At 51.2% G+C, this 20,908-nt stretch overlaps 4 protein-coding genes across 4 annotated transcripts; 2 read left to right on the top strand and 2 right to left on the bottom strand.

The window, feature by feature from the left end:
* The first annotated feature begins 171 nt into the window (after nucleotides 1-171).
* On the top strand, nucleotides 172-9,721 carry P152DRAFT_412160 (uncharacterized protein). Its single transcript, XM_033676980.1, has 5 exons — nucleotides 172-2,168; nucleotides 2,213-6,665; nucleotides 6,722-7,115; nucleotides 7,162-8,259; nucleotides 8,309-9,721. The coding sequence occupies exons 1-5, from the start codon at nucleotides 299-301 to the stop codon at nucleotides 9,290-9,292; spliced, it is 8,799 nt and encodes a 2,932-aa protein (XP_033536696.1). The 5' UTR covers nucleotides 172-298; the 3' UTR covers nucleotides 9,293-9,721.
* Nucleotides 9,722-10,403: 682 nt separating this feature from the next.
* On the bottom strand, nucleotides 10,404-11,904 carry P152DRAFT_464923 (uncharacterized protein; the record flags this gene model as incomplete). The annotated part of the gene is made up of 2 exons (XM_033680597.1): nucleotides 10,404-10,430; nucleotides 10,489-11,904. The coding sequence occupies 2 exons, from the start codon at nucleotides 11,902-11,904 to the stop codon at nucleotides 10,404-10,406; spliced, it is 1,443 nt and encodes a 480-aa protein (XP_033536695.1).
* A 1,973-nt stretch (nucleotides 11,905-13,877) lies between these two features.
* Nucleotides 13,878-14,560, bottom strand: P152DRAFT_244311 (uncharacterized protein). Its single transcript, XM_033674648.1, has one exon. It carries the CDS (start codon nucleotides 14,460-14,462, stop codon nucleotides 14,010-14,012), a length of 453 nt encoding a protein of 150 aa, XP_033536694.1. The 5' UTR covers nucleotides 14,463-14,560; the 3' UTR covers nucleotides 13,878-14,009.
* A 1,671-nt stretch (nucleotides 14,561-16,231) lies between these two features.
* P152DRAFT_243700 (guanine nucleotide-binding protein-like protein subunit beta 1) lies at nucleotides 16,232-17,871 on the top strand. The gene is made up of 5 exons (XM_033674646.1): nucleotides 16,232-16,544; nucleotides 16,681-17,393; nucleotides 17,482-17,571; nucleotides 17,625-17,744; nucleotides 17,814-17,871. The coding sequence occupies exons 1-5, from the start codon at nucleotides 16,430-16,432 to the stop codon at nucleotides 17,829-17,831; spliced, it is 1,056 nt and encodes a 351-aa protein (XP_033536693.1). The 5' UTR covers nucleotides 16,232-16,429; the 3' UTR covers nucleotides 17,832-17,871.
* The last annotated feature ends 3,037 nt before the right edge of the window (nucleotides 17,872-20,908 follow it).

Genomic DNA, 20,908 nt, shown 5'->3' with positions numbered 1-20,908 from the left:
TATTTAAACCTCAGGCTGTCAGGCATTTACACATATTTTTTCTCCACTTCCCCTTTGTCATCCAGTGGCGTCACCAATCAGCTCTTCCGGTTCCCCCAGTCGCGTTGCTCGTCTCAACGCGATCAACAGCCTCCCAGATATTTCCTTCTACTACTATTCCATACTCCTACTACTACATCGACAACAGACATCAAAACGAACAATTGGGGACTCCCTCCCCTTCTTCACAGTAGCACTGCATTAATTCGTGTTTCCACCTAAAAGCTTAGAAAGCTCCCAAGCTTCGGCATAATGCACAATGAAGGAGAACGGCGCAAGTCTTTCGGACGCTGTAAAGTCCATGCAGTCTTCCGTCCTCAAAAACCAAAAGGAAGGCGTTGCAGAACTTCGTCAATGGTTTTCCAGAATCCGGAAGGCACAACAAATTGAGGAGATCAAAAAGGAAGAATGGAACGATGCATTCAATGCCTTGTTCGAGCTCGTATCTTCCGATCGTTCACTTTGGCTGAAAGTCAGCAAGGCAACATCCAATTCTGCTGCTTTACGCCTAGGACCAATTGGCGTTGCTTTGCGGGAAATCATTGAAGGGGGCGTTCATTGTCTTAATACCAAGTTGCTGATGTCAATTCTCGATCACATCATCCAGACGCTCCGAGTGGGAGACGACGGGTTTTGCGAACCCCTTGGACTTGATTATCTGAAGTGTGTCAGGACGATATTCGAATATCAGCCTCATGTCGAGCACCTCCGAGCCAACCAGTGGCTAAAAATCATGGACTTCTGCTTGGACAGTTGCCAGCGACTCCGAAGCATCATCTCAGGGGCATCTTTCAGTCTACGAAGCAATGGCTCCAACTCCTTTTTGGTTTCTCCCGCATCACTCGAGGTTCGAGGTCATACTCCAACTCGAGGCCGTACTCCAACTCAAGAGATAAGCAATCGGACTTCCCAGAAGTCTGATCACGATAAGCTTCTTGAGCTCGTATACTGCATGAAACTTCTTTTGATGCCCGCCAATGCTCCCACATTGGAGAGGGCAGAAAAGTTAGCATTCTGTCTCGTGGAACTCTTGAGATCCTTTTCTCGTGGGACTCTCGATATTGTAACGTGCATTAACAGCCTTCTGTTACGAGTGGCACCGGAGAGACATGATCTTACGAAAAATCTTTTGAGCGAGCTTCTCGGGGCGTTCAAGCAGCATTGGAGCAACAAAACTCCCATGCTGAAGGAGCAAATATTAATATCTCTAACAATCGGTCGTTTCCACTTGAAGTCTATGCTACGCAACCAGATGGATCTGCCTGACCTAGAGTCCCTCCTGGCTTCCATGATCTCCGACTACCACTACAAAAAACCCGACAACCACTTGCGTCTCCACAATGTTACGCTGCACCATCGACAAACAACCCACAAGAATCTGGATGCGTTGAGTACCGCCACGTTCTCTCTGCGCACACTGAATACCAAACAAAAGGGATCTCGCGAGAATGCTGTTGGCATGGCCTGGGCATTCCCGTACATGATTGCATACTTTATGACGGCAATTGACACAAGCGTTCCTTCGAACCGTAGAGACGACAACAACAACGAATTCGATGGACCACGGAAAAGGGTGCGTCGTGCACCATACTTTGAAGAGTTTCTTAGAGTCGCAAGCAAATCCTCGCCCAAGGAGGAGAGGGTTCTTGCGCTTCAAGTGTTGGCATTTATGATCCACCACGACGCCCTCTCTGAAATCCGTCTCGCTGTTTTAGTCGAGTCTTTGACTGGAGTAATTTCTGATCAGAATTCAACTGTGTCGGCATGGGCTATGGTTGTCCTTGCGGCTGCCATTATGCACCCCCAATCCAAGGGTTATGGAATGAAAGAGACCTGGTTAAAAGTGTGGCAAGTCAGTTTCCGAGCACTTCCATCGCCATTGACTGGAAGGGCTGCCGCACATCTTCTAGATCTCATGTTGAGAACCCAGATTGTTTCTTATGTCGATATCTCTGGGTCGATCGAAGCATGTCTCAATGCGACAGAACTCTCGGGGCCGTCTGTGCTCTCGGATGCAACTTTGTCCTTGTGGCAGAGCATTCTACGCCTCAAATCCTCCGAGAACCCCAATACTGTCGAGCAGACGGCAGTCAGTATTATAAGCTGGATCTTCAACAAGTGGCGAGCTAGTAAGTCCTCCATTTCGTCCAATAGATCGATCTAACCAAGCCAGCCACCTCCGACGACGGGCTCGCCTCGCCATTGTCTCCAATACGCTTCATAGCTCAAGACATCGCCCAGGCGCTCTACGCCTGCTCTAACCTCACCTGGTCTCCCATCGTACCCGCACCGCTTGCTGTTCTGGACAGCGTGGGACAAGTCCTTACCGAGACGGAACAGGCCGAGGCTGTGTTTTCATATCTTCTCCTTCTCCCTCGTTCTCCAAAATCACTTGACACAGTCCCACCAGCAAAATCAGCCCAATCGGGCGGCGCAGAACCCATCGCTTCTCAACGTTCCTTCAAAATCGATGCACATTTGCTTGATCTTCTGTCCCATGAAGCCGATAGACTTCACGATGTGTGGAGCAAGGATTCTACGCATACAAATAAAGCCCCCACCGGACTCAGGCTAATATTAATGTTCGGTATCTTCGGAAGCACCTTAGTTTCGCATCCTAACCCCCGCCTTGACAAACAGTACAGATCTGTTTCTGCAAAATTATCCTCTCTCTTCGATATCATAGCAGCACAGGTTCAAACCCGGTTCTGTCCACTAGAGTATGTGGATATGGTCGTGCAAACAATCGGAGAATGCCTACCAGACGCAGAAACTCTTACAAGCCCCGTAGTTGATACGATACGACCTCCGGGTATATCACATCTCTGCACCAGGCTTGCCAATGCATTCGATGTTCGAAGAGAAAAACTTCCCTCCGTATGGGTTGAAGAAGATGCCCAGGATTTTATGGATTGGGACACCGAATTTGACTCTCAGAGAAGTACCGCCAAGCCTGTCAAGTCATTGCTGGTTCCGGCTCGCGGCGAAACGGCCCAGCTTTTCGGCATATCGAGCGTACGTTCGTACGTGTCCTGCTTTGCAAAGCTATTCTCGTGCGCCGCGGATGAACCTACAGAAGACAACCGGGTTCCCACTAGCTTCATTTCCTATCTCGCAGACATACCTCCGGACGAAATCTGCAGTTGCCGCTTGTTCACAAGATCTCTTTTCCGCAGTTCTATCGCCGTCAGCGTGAAAGATGCGGAGATCCTTCTCCAGGCCGCAGGATCATTACTTCAGGACTATGACATGGAGAGGAGTGAAGCCGCCATATGTTTTGCCCTTGAAGTATTCGACGGATTTGTTGAGTATTGGGCGGACACTCAAAACCCGGATCTCTACGACTTGGGTGAGAGTATCCATGAATGGATCGTTTCAAAGGCCTTAAAGGCTAAGATCGTGTCCGCGAATGCTCATTCAATCATTGCACGCCTACTATTCCGCCTCATGCAGTTTCAACCCGACATGGGCCAGAAGCAAGGATTGCCGTCCGTTCGGACGTCAGTTTTCAGTCTCCTGGATGAGGCTGAGGTTCCAATCAAATTCCAGATTGCCAATCAAATCGCAAGCATGTTCAACTTGTTCACGTTGGCAAACCACGAAGCCATATTCGACGACATACAAGCAAACCTGCCATCCGACAAGGATCACATGGAAGGCATTGCTATGCGGCTGCTTGTGCTATGCCAACTCGGCTCATCATGGCACACGCTTCTCCGTCGCTGTGTTTATCATATTTTCGAAACAGCAGCGATGGTCGACGGCTCCGACGGACATGCAACGCAGTGCCTTGCAGACATGTCTCGCAATTTGATGCTGGAGAGCCCGAAAGAGCTGTTTCGACTTTTCGCACCGCAAATTCTATTCGCATGGATGTCGGCTTCGCATGAGCTAAGCGAGATACCTCATTCATCCTTCGGATACAACGGCTTATGTGACTTGTTGCACGACGTTGAAGATGAGGCCGTCGCACAGGCTTACCTACGAGCTCACCGTCCTTCTTTAGAACTTCTCCAAGCCTGCTGTAAACGCTCAGAAAAGGAGATGTTGATCAAGAACTTTGCGCGTTCCGCGGCCTATACGATCGCCCACGACACGGCACGAGGACTTAAAGGGCCGAAAAGCATGGAGAATCAGTTGATGCTGGTCCTTGGCAAGTCGGAGTACCTGGGAATGGTGCGGGAATCCTTTCCACAAGTCCTTGGGCATGTTCTATGCCTTGTCCGGGACGAAAGTGATATACGGACGATCCTTGCGAAGCAGAAGAATAACGAAAGGGTATACGGCGCCCTGAGCGAGATGATGGAGTTCAGTCACGCAGAGAGCGTCCTGGGGATGGCGATGCAACCGGACTTTCCAACTCAGTTCTTAATGGAAGAAACCGATCGAATGTGCCGCCGTGGCTCACGAGACGCGAAAAGGAGTTGGTCCCCACAAACATTCGTGGTTGTCCTCCGAATGATGTTGAACAAGTTACACAAAAGCTTGGGGCCGTTATATTTCGCTTCAATGTTGCGACGCATCAGACTAGCGATCTGCTTTGCCGGAGATTCTGCCTTACATGGATATCCTTTGGAAATGACCTTACATGCTCTTCGGCCATTTCTTGTGAATGGGCATTGTGCGGACGACGCAATCGGGATTGTGCAATATTTGTACGTCCACGGAGCACCTTCGCTTCGTACCAACTTAAGATTCACGGCTGGAATCGCCTTGACAACGCTCATAGAATTGCGGCAGTTCGCCGTATCTAAGCAAGATCAAACGACCCAGGAGAGCCAACACAATATCACCCAGACGAAAACGAAGAAATTCATCGATTGGTACACAACATATCTTTCCGCACTCAACCACGGCGGCAACCAGAATTCGGACCAAGGGCACTTTCAATCCCTTGTTCGCTCGGCTTGTGATGCAAGTGGCGTTGGCAACGCAAAAAGGGGCTCGGCCGAAAGTCGGCTCCTGCTGGCTGTGTTCGAAGACGAGCGAAGCGGCCTATATATGCTCTCCGAGGCGGCACGAAATCTGACCCTTCGACTCTTCACGCGCAACTTTGACCCACCGCCCCGTCAAAGCGATGATGCTCTAGGATCGGAAGAGTTAGCAGCCAATTACGCCGTCCAACTGTGGAAATCGTCGAAATTGGAAGGGGTTTCCGTCAATTACCTCCAATGGTGCGCGAGAGTCCTCGGTCGAGCCTATTTTCTCAGGCTCGGTACTAGTCGCCTGCTTCAAACAAACTTTCACAAGCGGGAAACGCTTAAACTTCCCGCAACGACGGCGATTGTCCAGAAACTGGGCTCTGTTCTGTATAGTGACAATCTTAACGAGGCAGGAGTGGCTGAATGGACCCTACGATCGATTTTGAACTGTCTTTGGCTGTCCGCTACCGAACAAGAGTATTGGCAAGAGGATTTCGACGAGGAGATTGTCAAAGCATTGATGGATAGCGCACATGAGAGCGTTATGCTACCTCCGAACGCGTCATTGCATCCCCGTATGCAAAGTCCCTCATTGTTCGCAGACCGTGCCCATGATGTGTCGACTTGGTCGTGTGGACTCGCCTTGTCGCTGGTTCAGTCCACGGCCAAAACCAGCGTGCTTTCTGTGATGCCGACCGCACTCCGTCGTATCGAAGGTCTGTCCGAAGAACTGTTGCCATCCCTTGCTTACCTCGTTTTACACCAGCAGCTAGAATCCAGAAACATAGCCAAGCAGCTTCTGTCCGAGGCATTTGCAATCCAATTCGGCATGGACCCTCCCAGCAAGCCAATTTTGAAGAACCTTCTCCATATTCTTCTCTTTCTCCAGCGCCAACGCTATCCACGCGAATTGACGCATATGGACAGGGTGCGCTGGCTTGATGTCAACTACCTCGATGCATCGAAAGCAGCATCCCAGTGCGGAATGTTCACCACAGCACTCATGCTCGCGGAGCTTACTGTGAAGCCGCAACCCCGCGGGCGACGGTCTTCCATGGGTGTTCCACCTGCAATATCGTCGGAATTGCTTCTCGAAATATACAGGGGCGTAGACGAACCTGATTCATTCTATGGTGTCCAGCAGGAGCCGGGATTCTCTACCGTGATTGAGCGGCTAGATTACGAAGAGGATGGGCTTAAACATCTCATGTTTCGTGGTGCCCGCCTGGACGCTCATGTTAGGGATAGGTCCCATATCGACCAGTCCGATGGCGAAGGCGCGATCAAAGCTCTAACTCAGATGAATCTTTTGACGTTCGCCCACGTACTACCGACGGCCGGCGTCTTCCAAAACCAGAAGCTGAATCTCACGGACAGCGTCCTCAACACTGCTAGACGGCTCGAGGAGTGGAACGTGCGGGCACCTGAGTCTACGACAAATGAGTCGTCGACACTGTATAGGGTTCTTCAAGGCCTTCGCAACGCTCCCAATGGAAGCTTCGTCAAACAGCAAATTGACACGGCGTTCCTGACGACGCTGAACGCCTTGGATTCTCTTGACTGGGACATCTTGGCAAATGGACAATTAAGAGCACTGGCAACTTTGACTGAGATCGACGATCTGGCCTCCTGTAAGGGAATAGAACAATTCTCGGAAGTGCAACAGACCATGGAGTCCCGAAATGAGCTCCTGAAGGATTTTAAGTAAGTCAGGAGATGCACCACTCATATGTTGAATCCGTTAACAGGCGTCTTATTAGGTTTCAAGATGTGCAGGCCATAATGTCACGGCGTGAAACTATCTTCAGCACCCTTCGAGAGAACGAACGATTGCATGACCATTTCCACATGTCGGGGCAGGCTCTCCAGAAACTCGAACTCGATTCATTGCTTGCTTCCGCGAAGGTCTCCAGGAGCCATCATGCTGTACAGGAATCTCTCTCCACTGTGGCGTATCTCAATCAGATTGCAAGACGATACAACGCGTTGCAGCTCAATTACCAAGCGGATATCGAGTACGAGACGGCCTTGGTTCTGTGGGACCAGGGAGAGCACCAAAGCTCGATCCAGATGCTCCAAAACCTAAACAACGGCACAACTGCTCGGAAGTCACAAGGTGCGGCATCGAATCGACCAATTCTGCTTGCACGATTGGTAAGGATCCCGGTCGAGCGAACTTCTTCTGCTAATCATTGACCAGGCATTCGAACTGGATGAAGCACGGTTGGAGAAGCCGGACGACATTATCAGAGAGTACCTGCAACCAGCGATTCACGGTTTGAGGCCACATTCACAGGGATCGGCCGCAGGTCAAGTCTACAATCAATTCGCCACTTTCTGTGACCGCCAGTTGCAGAGTGGAGATCATGCCGAACAAATGGATCGAATCCAAAGGATCATCGACCGTCAGAAAGCAGAAATTCAGGCATATCGCGATCTCATGAAGACCCCAAAGGTTGAGAAAGCAAAAAACGAATACACCAGCAAAATGGTAGCTGTCCGAAGATGGACTGACATTGAGACTCGTGAACTCAAAAGAATCAAAGACAGCAGAGAAAATCTTCTTGTACGGAGTCTTGAGAACTACCTCCTTGGGCTGACAGCATGCGACGACTTCGACTTAAGTGTCCTCCGTTTCTTTGCACTCTGGCTCGAGTTTTGTGAGATGGACCTCGCGAATACTGCCGTTGGGAAACACTTAGACAAAGTCCCCTCGAGGAAATTTGTGTTCCTCATGAACCAAATAGCCTCGAGACTGCAAACGGACCAATCCAAATTTCAGACGCTTCTGTCGGATTTGGTCGTTCGGATCTGCGTGGATCATCCCTTCCATGCGATGCATCACATCCATTCTGGGACGAAGTTGGAGAAGATAGGGAAGAGCGGACAACCTGGAGGGGCTGACGAAATTCTACTGTCTAAGATAAACGCAGCGAAACGCATCGCAGCTCTCCTGAAAGGCAACAAACGGTCAAGTCGGACGTGGTCAAACATCGATCTCTCCGATGCCGCATATCACGAGGCGTCCCATCCCATCTACGGGGAGCGTGGAGAAAAGCTGCAACCTGGCCGAGAACTGTCTCTGGACCGATTTTCCGCGACAAAGAGGCTTATAAAGACAGTCCCTGCCCTTGGTGTTCCTCCACCCAGCTTCAACGTCCTAGTTCGCAGCGATTGTGACTATTCCAGCGTTCCCGTTGTCGAGCGCTACAAGACCACGATGAAAATAGCCGGGGGGCTTAGTACGCCAAAGATCATCACCGCAGTGACATCGGATGGGAATACTTTCAAAGAGCTGGTAAGTTCCGAACAGATTATTGCTGAGGTCTCGGTTAATAAATTGCTAGGTCAAAGGAGGCTCTGATGACCTCAGACAAGATGCGATCATGGAGCAAGTTTTTGAACACGTTAGCAGGCTCCTCGGTGACCATTTCAATACGCGTCGGCGAAATCTCAAGATTCGGACCTACAAAGTCCTCCCTCTCACTCCCCGCTCCGGGGTTATTGAGTTCGTCAAAGATACCATCTCCCTAAACGATTTCCTTGCGCCAGCGCATGAACGGTATTACCCCAAAGACATAAAGGCTTCCGAATGCCGGAAGCGGGTCCACGAGGCTACGGGCAGCGATCCAAAATCCAGGCTGAAAGCTTATCAAGACGTAGCGGATCGATACCATCCGGTTCTCCGACATTTCTTCTTTGAAAATTATTCCGACCCGGATGAGTGGTTCGAAAAGCGACTCGCCTACACCCGGACTACCGCTGCCATATCCATACTTGGGCATGTTTTAGGCCTAGGCGACCGTCATCTTCAGAACATTCTTCTCGACTCAAAGACGGGCGAGGTCGTCCATATCGACCTTGGAGTGGCATTCGAGGCGGGACGTGTCCTGCCCATTCCTGAAGTGGTTCCATTCCGACTGACTCGGGACATCGTAGATGCGATGGGCTATACAAAGACCGAGGGCGTGTTCAGGCGTTGTTGCGAGTTTACGCTTGATGCGCTTCGGGAGGAGAAAGGAAGTATCATGACACTTCTCAACGTGCTTCGCTATGATCCCCTGTACAGCTGGACGATATCGCCTTTGAAAGCCAAACGAGTGCAGGATGAGGAAGAAGTCGAGGACCAAGTCGGCCCGCTGGGAGGGGTGACTGAGTCATCGTCCAACAAACCGGACGAGGCCGGAGAGGCAAGTAGAGCTTTATCTGCCGTCGAAAAGAAGCTCACCAAAGACTTGAGCGTTGCGGCGACTGTAAATGAGCTAATCCAGCAAGCGACGGATGCACAGAACCTTGCCGTCTTATTTGCCGGCTGGGCTCCATATGCATAGTGGGATTTAACTTTACGTTTCGTTCTTCGGCGATCTTGGAGGCAGTAATCAGTTAGATACCCATCAGCATTGAATCCTTCGGCTGTTTTCAGAAATATCGACTCAGTTGCATGGACATAGTATGGCAAGTTGCCATTTTCGCGAGATACATTGGGCGAAACGAGCCGCGGCATCTATTTCCCGACCCTCTCCATTCATTTATTTTTGCTCAATTCATAGCGTAGCGGCTTCGGACTTCCTCACGGCAGCCTCAATATGTGACAGCGACACCCTACTTCTCGTCTCTCAAGATGCCCCTCGCCCGTAGATCGGCGACACGCTTCGCTTCCTTTCGCTTCCTTTGCCTTTCTCCAAGGCGCCAGAAGACGATATATACAACCAGGCTAGTGATTAGCAGACCTGGCACACCGAAATTAGATTAAGTCGGATCGAGACGACGCTTGGTGCAGGGTCGGGAATTTACCTATGAAACCGAGCATCACACCCCACTCCTGACTCATGGAAGGGATCGGAATGTATTGAAGTGGCGGCTGGTCAGCGTCGTTTCCCATTGTAACTTTGGATAACTAGCTAATACGGTTTCCTGTTTTGGTAATTGGTACAAATCGGTGTAGTAAAAAAAAAGTAAATATTTAAGTTGTCCCGGTTAAGTATTACTTCTGCTTGGATAGGGTACAATGTCGGAGTTTCTCTAATGGTATTACTAGGAAGATGCGAAGCAGAAGCACCAATGCTTCAGGATACGAGGACAAGATGCCTTAAACGGAAATACCTAAGCTCGCTTTCATCTTACGATCTGTCGCTCACAATTACAGCATGGAGATTGCAGAACTGGGGTACGAGTGTGTGACGTCATTTAAGGATTTCAGTGCTGGATGGATGATGCTCACTCTGTTGAGCTGAACAGCGACATGAGATTCGAATTACTCAGATCGGCGTGTGGGGATGGGGTAGATGTTTAGGCAGGGGATATCATCGTATTCTCGTGACGATCATGAGCTTCATCAATGCCCAAATAGTGCGATATAGAATCCGTAAGACCCACGTCTCGCCCATCCATGCATGCTGCATATCATCGCTCAATGTGGACGCCCACGATGCTGAGCTGCCATCAGTGTCCCCAGCGGCCGTATTGTTGCTAGCAACTGTTAGCACCGGTGCGACGACTCGGGGTAAACATGATCTTGAAGATTTACCTTTGCATCCCGCGCATCGTCCACATTATGATGGAAATCGCGATACAGCCTCTTCACCTCGCCATCGTCCACCATCCCTTTCGCAACCCGGTTCGCGAACTTCTCCTTCTTTCGGTCGCTCCAGGAATCACGGTCGACGATCTTCTCGGCGGCTAAATGACCCTTCTGAGCCAAGTAGTCCACCACCCATTCGTAGAGGTGGATTTTCCAGTGCGTCAGTGTATGCGCCGTGGTCGCATTGGCTTTGCAGTGGACGCCCACGTAGAATAACTTCCGCTCGGGAGGGAGTTCGTTGCCTTGTGCATCGTAATCAGGCCCTCGAGCCTTCATTTTCCGTTGTTCATTCGATCCTTCCTCGTCATCTTCAGAACTTGAGCTACTGTCTTTGAGGTAGAGCTCGTCGAGAGTCTCCGGGTCATAAGGCTTGCCCTCGAAACGGACGGTCCAAGTCGCTGGGTGGGATTTTCGATTGCAGGCTTCACAATGCGCCATAGCCTCGATGCCCACGTTTTCCATGATAATTCCTGGCCGAGAGCGCAATGCTCGAGTGAAATCGGGTCTCCAGATCGAGCTCATAAACTTACTGCCAGCCAGACCCTTGACTTCGTCGCTGAGTTTACGGAAGGTGAGCTGATAGATTTCATCGTCCATGCGGAATCGGGCGTTCAATTTCTTATGCACCATCCAAGCAACCGCATGCTGGAATAAGTCTTTGGCCTTTGCGGTGCCCATTCTGGTGAATTGCAAGGGCATCTCAGGCGCGCCAAGCGGATCGTCGGGATCGTCTTCGACGATGAAATCCTCTTCATCAACATCGTCTTCTCCATTGTAGTCGACAATTTCCGCGTCCTCTTCCTCTTCCAAGCCTTCATCTTCGTCTTCGTCGACGAGAGGTACTGGCAAGTTTGCACTTGGCTCAATTTGCCTCTGTCGGCGCCGACGAAGCTCTTCGAGGGCAGATAACTTCTTGCTTTTCTTCGGCGTTGCCTGTGATGACCGCGCACCACGACTGTGAGGCGCTGGAGGAGGCGAAGACTCAAGAAATTCGAGATCCTCGGCCAAATCCGCTTCCTCCCATAGCTCTCGCAGACTAGGTCGTGGCTGTTTTGATAGCCTGGTGCCTCGCCTTCTTGCACTTCGGGGCACGTCCGAGTCATCCTCCTCTTCCACTTCTTCCTCGTCGGAGTCAGAGTTAACCTGGACAGGGGAAGAAGGACGACGGAAGACTTGACGGCGTTTCAATGCTGAGGAGCGCACTGGAATATCATCCTCGTCGCTTGAAACCTCTTCGGGATTCACAGCTACGGCACTCCGGCTCCTCTTTAACGAGGGGACATCGTCATCAGCTTCATCATGGCCCGTATCGGAATCCCCATCCCCTGCTGCATCTGAACCATGCTTCGAACTCTGCTTCATTTTCTGTTTCCCTTTGCTCTTTTGATTCGAGGGCCTTGATTCTTCGGACCCATCCGAGTGATCGGACTCATCCGGAATCCGTTTTCTGCAACCCTCACCCTCAGTATCGTCCTCGTCATCACTATCCAGCAAACGACGACGAGCCTTCCAAGAGCTCTTAATCACTGGTGCATCTGAACCAAAGAAACCCGCACGTGATTCCCGGGCCTGACGAGTCGCTGGTGAGCTGCTCCATGGTATGGTTGCTGGCTCTCTCGGTTTCTCTAGCGGACCGTCTTCGGCGAAATGCAGTTGCTTTTGAGATTTTCGGCGATGGTTTCGTAGAGCAATTGTTCTTGGAGGTGCAACCATCCCGTCAGAGTCATCCTTAGGCAAAGGTGATGAGTTTTGGGGTGGCTGTTTAGGACTATCTCTGGAATTCTTGGAGATGTCGTTTTCTGAAAAGTCAAAAGTGAGCCACAGACTTGGATTTACTGATGGGATATATAAACATGTGAAACTCAAATGGATTTCCTCAACAGACTTCTCCAGCCTGTGTTAGAGACGGACGCGAGGATAGGCATATATTGAGCTTGAACAGGTACAGGTATCACTCACCATGCAAGTTCGGGCTATCGCTTGATTCTTTATGATCGTCTCCTGCTTCCCATGCATCCACCCTTCGCCTCTTCACAGGTGAGCCTTCATATCCAACAAACGCCGCTCGTTTCCGAGTAGCGGGATGAGCGGCAGCCAGCACCTCGTGATCTGCAGGCACAGGATCAAAGGTGAGGCGGGTCTGGCGCTTTTGGCTTCGTAGTTTGCGTCCCATCGTGACAGGAGAGGAGCTGTTATTTCAGTATAAGCATCCAATGATAGGTGATAGCCGGACAGAGTTTGGGGGCGTAGTCAAACCCGGAGATGCATTCAAGAGATAGAGCGTCCTGTGCTCTACAAAATGGTTACTGGTATGTGGAATTGGATGAGGCAATTCAGACCTTGATCGGCAGGGCTGGGACTGGAGAAATGCTGTAGACATAGAGTGACTTCAGAGCCAGTGGCAAAGCCATTATCCATACAGTATCTGCAATACTGTTATACATAGTATTCCAACTTTATTCACACCTCTGATGGCAACGCAGCGCAGCGGGCGCGAGAAAGACGTGATGCAGGACCCATAATAATCTCTCCAAGACGCGTTTGCACGTGACCCATGATGTTCAGGCACATGCAAGGCATTCGGATGTTCACTCATGTCGGATATCGGCTTGTGGATCATATATTGCATATACCTGGCACCTGCTGACTGCTCTGTAGAACTATAGAGACACACGGGATTACCAATGCGGGCACCTGATACCGAATGCCACCAGTAGCAGTTGTGCAGATCATCGACGTGCAGCCATATCACCTCAAAGCAGTCCCGATCGGGCCCAGGACGTCCATCATGGCCTTGACATGGTTTACAAACTCGGCATGCACGCCCACGACCTCCGTCGTCCATGACCAATCCACCACATCGGGATCGATATGATTTCACGGAACCGGGATTGGTCCCCAAAAGTTCATCTACCAGATGCGCTGGGAATGACTCGCATCGTTTACCAGCGCGTCGGAGGCCAGGCAGGCAGACACAAAGCCTCGGGTCTTTTGACAATGCAGAACCCTATCAACGGAGATATTGATTACGAATAGCTCGAAACACGTTGACCACACGGAATCGGGCGCTGCGCTCAGAGTCGTCACCAGTGCCGAAATACCGGTGTTTTTTGATTCCCCTAATAATGAGAAATCGTCCTGGCAATGGGATGGAGGCTGCAAGGCCCGATACGAAGCTCGATACACCAAATCGGGACTTATCATGCCTCATCGAGAGGGTCATTGATGAAACGGCTTCATGGAATAGTGTTCCGCGTTTAATACACAGCGGGGGAACCCATCATTATTAGTAGGACTGTGGTATGTCAATGCCCCAATTGCCATATTACATGGTGGTACGGACCTTTAATTCTCGGCTCGAGCAGCGGACCTGCGGCAAACCCGCGAACATGACTGATGATTGATGCGGGCACGACCATTCGACCGAACACAGTGCGGGTCAAATTAAAGTCGGTGGAACTGTCCAATCACCGATGTGATTGCAGACCATTCACGCCCTCTATTTCCTTGCATTGTGACGGGCAGGGGATGGATGTTGCTGTGGGCTCGGGGTTGGGAATCTGGGCTCCGCGGTCATAGGTATCAAGGGACGTACGGAATATTACCTGATTTGGGTATATCGGTGGGAATGGAAAAAGAATCGTTTTATTCCTGCAGAATGGGAGGCGCTGTACCGCTGCAGCCTGCAGATCGCGGTTGTGATGGTGTCGGTGCTTAGTGGTGTCACCGTTGACGGTACAAACTGCGGCCAGATGAGCGGCATTCAACTCGGGCTGTTCCGTTGAATTCAGCCATAAGACTAGAAGTCCAGAAGGAGTGAAGAAATGCAGGGAGGGGATCCGGTGTGCCGGGGCGTCAGATGGAAAAGCCGGAGGGGGGAAACCCGGAGAAATAAGAATGAAACCCCGTTTTACTAACATCGAAGCAAAGTCGGGCAAATCCAAAAGGGAATTCACGATTCAGGGATAATACGGCACTGTCAGGGCGAGCTGCATAATACTGCATAGACACGTACCTGAGTTACAGCAAGCCAACGCAGAAGGGGTTGGGATATCATCATAATACCAGATCAGGAAGGAGCAAAGGATAATGCTTAAGAATATTCCATACATACCATTATTGAATATTGGCTGTTGGCATGGGGAGAGGACAATGCGAGCACTGAGCAGAGATTTGGAGAAATGAGCAGGCAGGGAAGCCGGGGAAGTGAAGCAAAGAAGGCAAGCGCGGGATGAAGCACGGACCGCTAATTGGTGGAGTAAGTAGCGACATCGTACTCCCATTTCATTCATTCCGACTTTCCAAGCCAAACTAGGAAGCGCGCAAGGGAATTGGAAGGAGCAGGAGAGGGAGCAGATATGATACATAAACCGGTAACAATACGAACCGCACATTAGATCTAGAGGTATCATTAGTTTATATTCAATCCATAACTGTACCAAGTGTTTAATGGTCAGGATGAACAGAAGCCGTTGTACCCATTAATATTGAGGCTTCAATAGCTTGTTCATATTTCGAGGGGTTCGTGATTCGTCCTAGCAGCAAATCCATCATCCAGTTGAACTAGGTCCAGGCTTGGAAACAGGTTTAACTGGGCCATAAAAGACCAATCCGTCGATAATAATTAGGGTTGAACATCCGCACAGCGCACCGCCGACCAGTGCTTCGACCTTGTCGCCTCTAACTCTCTCTAAGGCTGCTCTCCCTGGCTCTGTTCTATGAACATTACGAGTCTATGGAAGGGCTTAGGAGTTAGTCCGCAGTTAGGTAGAACCTGCAATGTTAATAATCCCTGTGCGGCTGTAGTCTGTAGAATCTAGAAGAAGCAGAAGAAACAGAAGCAGAAGATGACGCCTGATAGGCTTATACATCTCGATATAGAAGAGAGGAGAACAAGCAGGAGCTTCTTCAATTCAAAGTTCGGCCCAGTGACAGTCAGAGTGGAATTCCAGTATTGTTATTCTACATACTATTATTCCATCACCCACACTCTATAAGTCAGGACTGCACCAGCACACACTCCTTTGCTGAGTCCTGGGTCCTGGGCTGGTACTGGGCACACAGACACTCCAGTGACCAAACTGACTCCCCCGTCTCTCTCTCCCATCCTTCCCTCCCTCTCCACTCGACAGCCAGTTCTCCGCCGTTCCCCATCGGCACCAGATCTCAACCGAATCCATCAATAATCTCGCTGCGGCAACCCACTCCTCGCTCCTCAGACTCTAACTGCACCACTACACGACGTTCATCCTTCAACCTTATCCTTCAACTTTCTAATTCTCCATCCTATTTGTCTATCCTATTTCCCTCTCATCCGGCGCACATACCATCGCTGCACCGGCCACCGTATCGCACTACTCCGCACGTTCCTCTTCCACGTCCGGCGCAACCTCGTCCTTGGAATTCATTGCTTCATAATACTTCCTCCATCCTCACGGACTTGGTTGCTTCTTATTCTTCAGCCTACCTATACGGTATACCTAGTGCCTAATACACGGTACAACCACTAGTCTGCCGACCAACTGCTCCAGCTTCGGGCCTTGGCCTACTACCACTAGTCCGACCACCTTGGATCTCCAGCTCTCGGTCTTCCTCTCACTCCTCAATCGTCCCACTTCCGTTCTGCCATCACCGAATCTTCATTTTGTCATCATCTGCCTTGTTCTCGTCATTGCCATTCCCCGTTGTGATTCGGCTCCCCCCCACCCCAACTCATACCTCGTATTTTAGTTGTGCCGTACCCGAACAGTGGACGCTTGACCACCTCGCATCTCCACTATCCCTGGGCTGTGATTGCTGATTGTCCTCTGACTTCTCCTCCTTTGGTCGTCGCTCTCTCCTCTCTCTCGCTCTACGATCAGCGATTCGACCTCGTCGACCACCTGGCATGTCCGACATGAACGCTGATACCCTCCAACAGCGCATTCAAGCCGCTCGCCGCGATGCAGAAGCTTTGAAGGACCGGATAAAGCGAAAGAAGGATGAACTTGCCGACACAACACGTAAGCTGCTTCCTCCAGCTCCGTCGACCTTCCAATGCATCCGACGTGTCGTCGGTCGACCGTTGCTGCAATCGACTTATCTTCGTTCATATCCGTTAATTGACACGATGGATTCGCTAATTGATGTGGTCTTTAGTGCGCGATGTGGCCCGGTCACGAGTCGACCAACTTCCCAGGCTTGCGATGAAAACCAAGCGAACCCTCAAAGGCCATCTCGCCAAAATCTACGCGATGCATTGGTCCACGGACCGAAGACATCTCGTCTCGGCATCGCAGGATGGAAAACTCATCATCTGGGACGCCTACACGACCAACAAAGTCCATGCCATCCCCCTCCGCTCCTCCTGGGTCATGACCTGCGCCTACTCACCGTCCGGCAACTACGTCGCCTGCGGTGGCCTCGACAACATCTGCTCCATCTACAACCTGTCGGCGCGAGAAGGGCCCACGCGCGTCGCTCGCGAGCTCTCGGGCCACTCCGGCTACCTCAGCTGCTGTCGGTTCATCAATGACCGCCGCATCCTGACCTCCTCCGGCGACATGACCTGTGTCCTTTGGGACGTCGAGACGGGCGCGAAGATCCACGAGTTCGCCGACCACCTGGGCGACGTGATGAGCCTGAGCATCAATCCGCTCGACAACAACCAGTTCGTGTCGGGCGCGTGCGACGCGTTCGCGAAGCTGTGGGACATCCGCGCGCAGAAATGCGTGCAGACGTTCGCGGCGCACGATTCGGATATCAACGCGATTCAGTATTTCCCGAACGGTAACGCGTTCGGTACCGGTTCCGACGATGCATCTTGCCGTCTGTTTGACATTCGCGCCGACCGGGAATTGCAGAGCTACACGGTGCGTACATATTGGCGCAAGGGATCGGCTTGCAGGCCGTCCCGTTGCGATTCTCGTTGCAAGTATCCACCAACTGACGACTTTCCAGATCGGTGAGCCTGTTTGCGGGATCACATCGGTTGCTTTCTCAGTTTCAGGGCGTCTTCTCTTCGCTGGTTATGACGATTTTGAGTGCAAGGTATGCTTTCCAACGAGAACGATGGTCGAAACAAATAACTCATTGGCCTATAGGTTTGGGATGTGCTTCGAGGTGAACGCGTGGGTACTCTACAAGGACACGACAACCGCGTGAGCTGCTTGGGTGTGAGCAATGATGCGATCAGTCTGTGCACCGGGTCTTGGGATTCAATGGTATGTTGACTTCAGATCTTGTCGTAAATTCTAAGCGATCTGGCTGCTAATCCGTTTTCTCTCCAACAGCTCCGAATCTGGGCCTAAGCCTTGCATGGTCGTTTTCCTGAACCTCATACATACGACATCCAACCCGCCCTGGAACATCTAATACCCCACGACGCGAATCACCGTTCCATTTCCTCCCCGTCCCTCCTCTGAGAAGCCCCCATGTTTCGCCTCCCTTTCTTCGATATCGCGATTTCAGCATTCCCGGTGCGAGTTTTTCCGTTCCGTCCTCCCCGGGAAAAAGTATTGACACCCTCAAACTTTGGCGTGGAGTGGAAGGCTTTCCGATTTGATCTGTTGTGTTTTTTTCTTTCTCTCGACCGGTGTTCGAACGGCACGAATTGGGGCGCAATCATTCCAAGTCTTGTTCCACCTCCTTTGCAAGCAATTATTGTTCGAAACTACAAATCAAGCCGAAGGAGAGACCGCCGTCGGGTGATGATCCCCCGGTTCGGGGAAATCACCGTGTTCCATCAAGCACGGTCTTGGTTTGTTTGTTTGTTTCTCTCCGACCCCTTTTTTTCTCTTCAACGTCAGGACGCGTGAGTAGGGTTGGGTAGGGGTTGGAGGTTGGAGGTTCGTGAAACCGCGGGCGTGGAACGTAATGAGAACAATGAAGTTGTGTTGTGACCTTTTTCCCGGCCCTTCGCACAGCCTTCCATTCCCCCTTCTCACCCGTCTCATTGAAAGAACACCGTCGATGGGCAAGTGTCAGACCCGCAGTGGGAAAGATGTTCAGACGATTCGTCGGCGTCTTGGATATCTCCGACCCCGTCGCTTTCTCACGCTCATCTCCCCAGATCCCCTTTCCCAAGTTTTCCCCGATCTCCTATTCCGTGGCGGTTTCGTGCGCATCGGCATTTTCCTTCCCCTTTCGGTTATTTTCTCTTCGCGTCTCCCTTCCCTCGCATCTAAGAGAGTGCGGTAGTTTCGTAGGGTATCGAACGCAGTGGAGGGGAGTGGAAGCGGTCCGGCCTGTGCTGTTTGGCACGGTGAAGTCGTGCGAGGTTACAGGAACGCCGACATCGTTCAAACGGGGGCGATAGGATGCGCAAGGAACCGACAACGTTTACGCAAGGATCGAACGGGAAGGGAAATGGGGAAGAACGGGGTCTCGATGCCGCTGAGGTGTTCTTTGTACGCTTTATTCAAGATTCGCTCGTGCTTGTGAGAATATGAGTCCGTTAACAGTTACCCTGCTTTCACGATCCTATGGCGTGGGTTGGTTCGGAGAGACCGGAGATCCAGCCTTCGATTGCCTAGTTCGAAGGTGGGAAGTCTCGTCGATTGCATCCCAATCGAAGCGAGCGGACTGAACGCTGGTGAGGGTAGATGTAGGCTGGATATAAGGAACAGCTATCACCAACACCCCAGGGAACTTCTTGTACAGACAACCGAGGACAGCAACCAACGCAACAAAAAACCAGAGAGCTCCATCCCATTTACACGCCGCGCGATAGTCTATTCTTGTGACTCCCAAGTGTCAAAGATCGGCCCTTCATCCATGTCTTACTCTGTGCCGCTCAAGGGTGGGGATCTCCGCCGGGTAGGGAGGCTCGAGGGTATTTGGATCAAATTGCACGGCGACGTCGCTTGAGCCTGAGTCGAGAGTTGAGATGGGATGGCGTCATGGACTGATGGACTGCCCTTTTGATGATCGACCGGAGGGGTTGAGGGGTGTTACTATCGTGATTGACTGATGTCGTGTTGGTGATGGGCACAGTGCTTGGGATCCGCCATCAATCCTTTGCACCCGGCCATTCTTCTGCCGCGACGCTCGAGAAGCGTGAACTGACCATCGATCCGGAGTGCGAATTTACGACCGCCTTCGCTACGACCCTCATCACGCAGGTTCTAAAATCAGATAGGTCGTGGCCGTCCTATCCTCAGTACAGTACGTTCGACTTGCACGGCTTCGTACTATACATAGTACGATCAGGTCCGCCTTCGTGCATCGCCTGCCTCGCATTGTCGGTGACACCGCAGGTGGCCGATGCAGGACCATGTAGGTACGTCGGTTTGGTGGACACGCATGATGATATCATCGCTGGTCGGATGGTTCCATCTGAGATTGGGAAGGGGTTGGGGAGTTGAGAAGGGCATGATTGCGGTCTCAAAGTGGTCGCCTGAAGATGAGTGCTGATCTGCGGATGATTACGGTGACGAGGTGAAGATTTGGAGAACCGGTATCATGATATGTAGTAGCCTAGTCCTGAAGATGCCTTCTGTGTGCTGGATCCGTATATCTGGATCCGATGTTACTGGGATCTCCATTCCCATGTCTAGTCATCTCACAAACTAATTGATTGGTCTAATCGAGATTAATCTTCTACGTGGTCTCAGCGGCTCGAATATATTGTCCATGCCACTCCATGGATTTCCGGGTACGCTACGATGTTCTAGCAACACGCTAGAAGGACGTTGACCGTTAGGCATTGAGTCCGTGGGCTGGGGCCTGGGGTTCATCTTCGCAGAGGACGTCCAGCTCCGTTACGCTCCGTTACGCTCCGTTACGCTCCGTCATATGGCGTGAGTGTCTGTCGTTCACTCTGAAACCCTTCAGAAATTCAGGATCCTATATTTGGTTCGCTGGATGTTTTCTGAAACGCTCTCACTGCTCGTCCACCTTCAATCGGGGCCGGATATCGGAGTGTCCCGGTGGTGGGAAAACGGGCATTGTCCCTCCTGGTGGACCACCTCCGATGAAAATTGAAGGTGTCAGTTTGATGCGACTCATGCGAAACTCAACTCTGAGTCTCTGGTAGGCTGACTCGTTGGACGTTTCAAAGAAGACCGTCAAACAACGATGGGACCATCCTTGCATATGTGGTAGACCTATAAGAGTCTAGACGGGACTCCCGACACCGTGACGGCCACAGAGTGAAGAGAGACACGCACCGGTCACCGAGAGATTTCCAGCGCATCAGCACTGCACATTCTAGTGATTCCACCATGCGCGAACTAGAAAAGGGGTTAGTGGCAGACGAAGCCAAGGAGAAAAAATAAGAATTAATCACGGTAGGGCAAGATGCCATGCAGGGGCTACACGTGGCGATGGATGTGCTGCCAGCTTCTCCTCCAACGTCCAATCCGAAACATGAGGATTACCTTTTCTC

The sequence above is a fragment of the Eremomyces bilateralis genome (genome assembly GCF_010015585.1).
Source record: "Eremomyces bilateralis CBS 781.70 unplaced genomic scaffold P152scaffold_4, whole genome shotgun sequence".
Lineage (NCBI taxonomy): Eukaryota > Fungi > Ascomycota > Dothideomycetes > Eremomycetales > Eremomycetaceae > Eremomyces > Eremomyces bilateralis.
This window is presented reverse-complemented; position numbering and strand designations above follow the sequence as displayed.

Excerpts from the sequence above, each read along its gene's own strand:
- P152DRAFT_412160 (XM_033676980.1), top strand. The coding sequence starts at position 299 with ATGAAGGAGAACGGCGCAAGTCTTTCGGACGCTGTAAAGTCCATGCAG. Across the intron at positions 2,169-2,212 it reads CTTCAACAAGTGGCGAGCTA|CCACCTCCGACGACGGGCTC; the intron begins GTAAGTCCTCCA and ends TAACCAAGCCAG. Across the intron at positions 8,260-8,308 it reads GGAATACTTTCAAAGAGCTG|GTCAAAGGAGGCTCTGATGA; the intron begins GTAAGTTCCGAA and ends ATAAATTGCTAG.
- P152DRAFT_244311 (XM_033674648.1), bottom strand. The coding sequence starts at position 14,462 with ATGTTAGTAAAACGGGGTTTCATTCTTATTTCTCCGGGTTTCCCCCCT.
- P152DRAFT_243700 (XM_033674646.1), top strand. The coding sequence starts at position 16,430 with ATGTCCGACATGAACGCTGATACCCTCCAACAGCGCATTCAAGCCGCT. Across the intron at positions 17,394-17,481 it reads GGGAATTGCAGAGCTACACG|ATCGGTGAGCCTGTTTGCGG; the intron begins GTGCGTACATAT and ends ACGACTTTCCAG. Across the intron at positions 17,572-17,624 it reads ATGACGATTTTGAGTGCAAG|GTTTGGGATGTGCTTCGAGG; the intron begins GTATGCTTTCCA and ends ATTGGCCTATAG.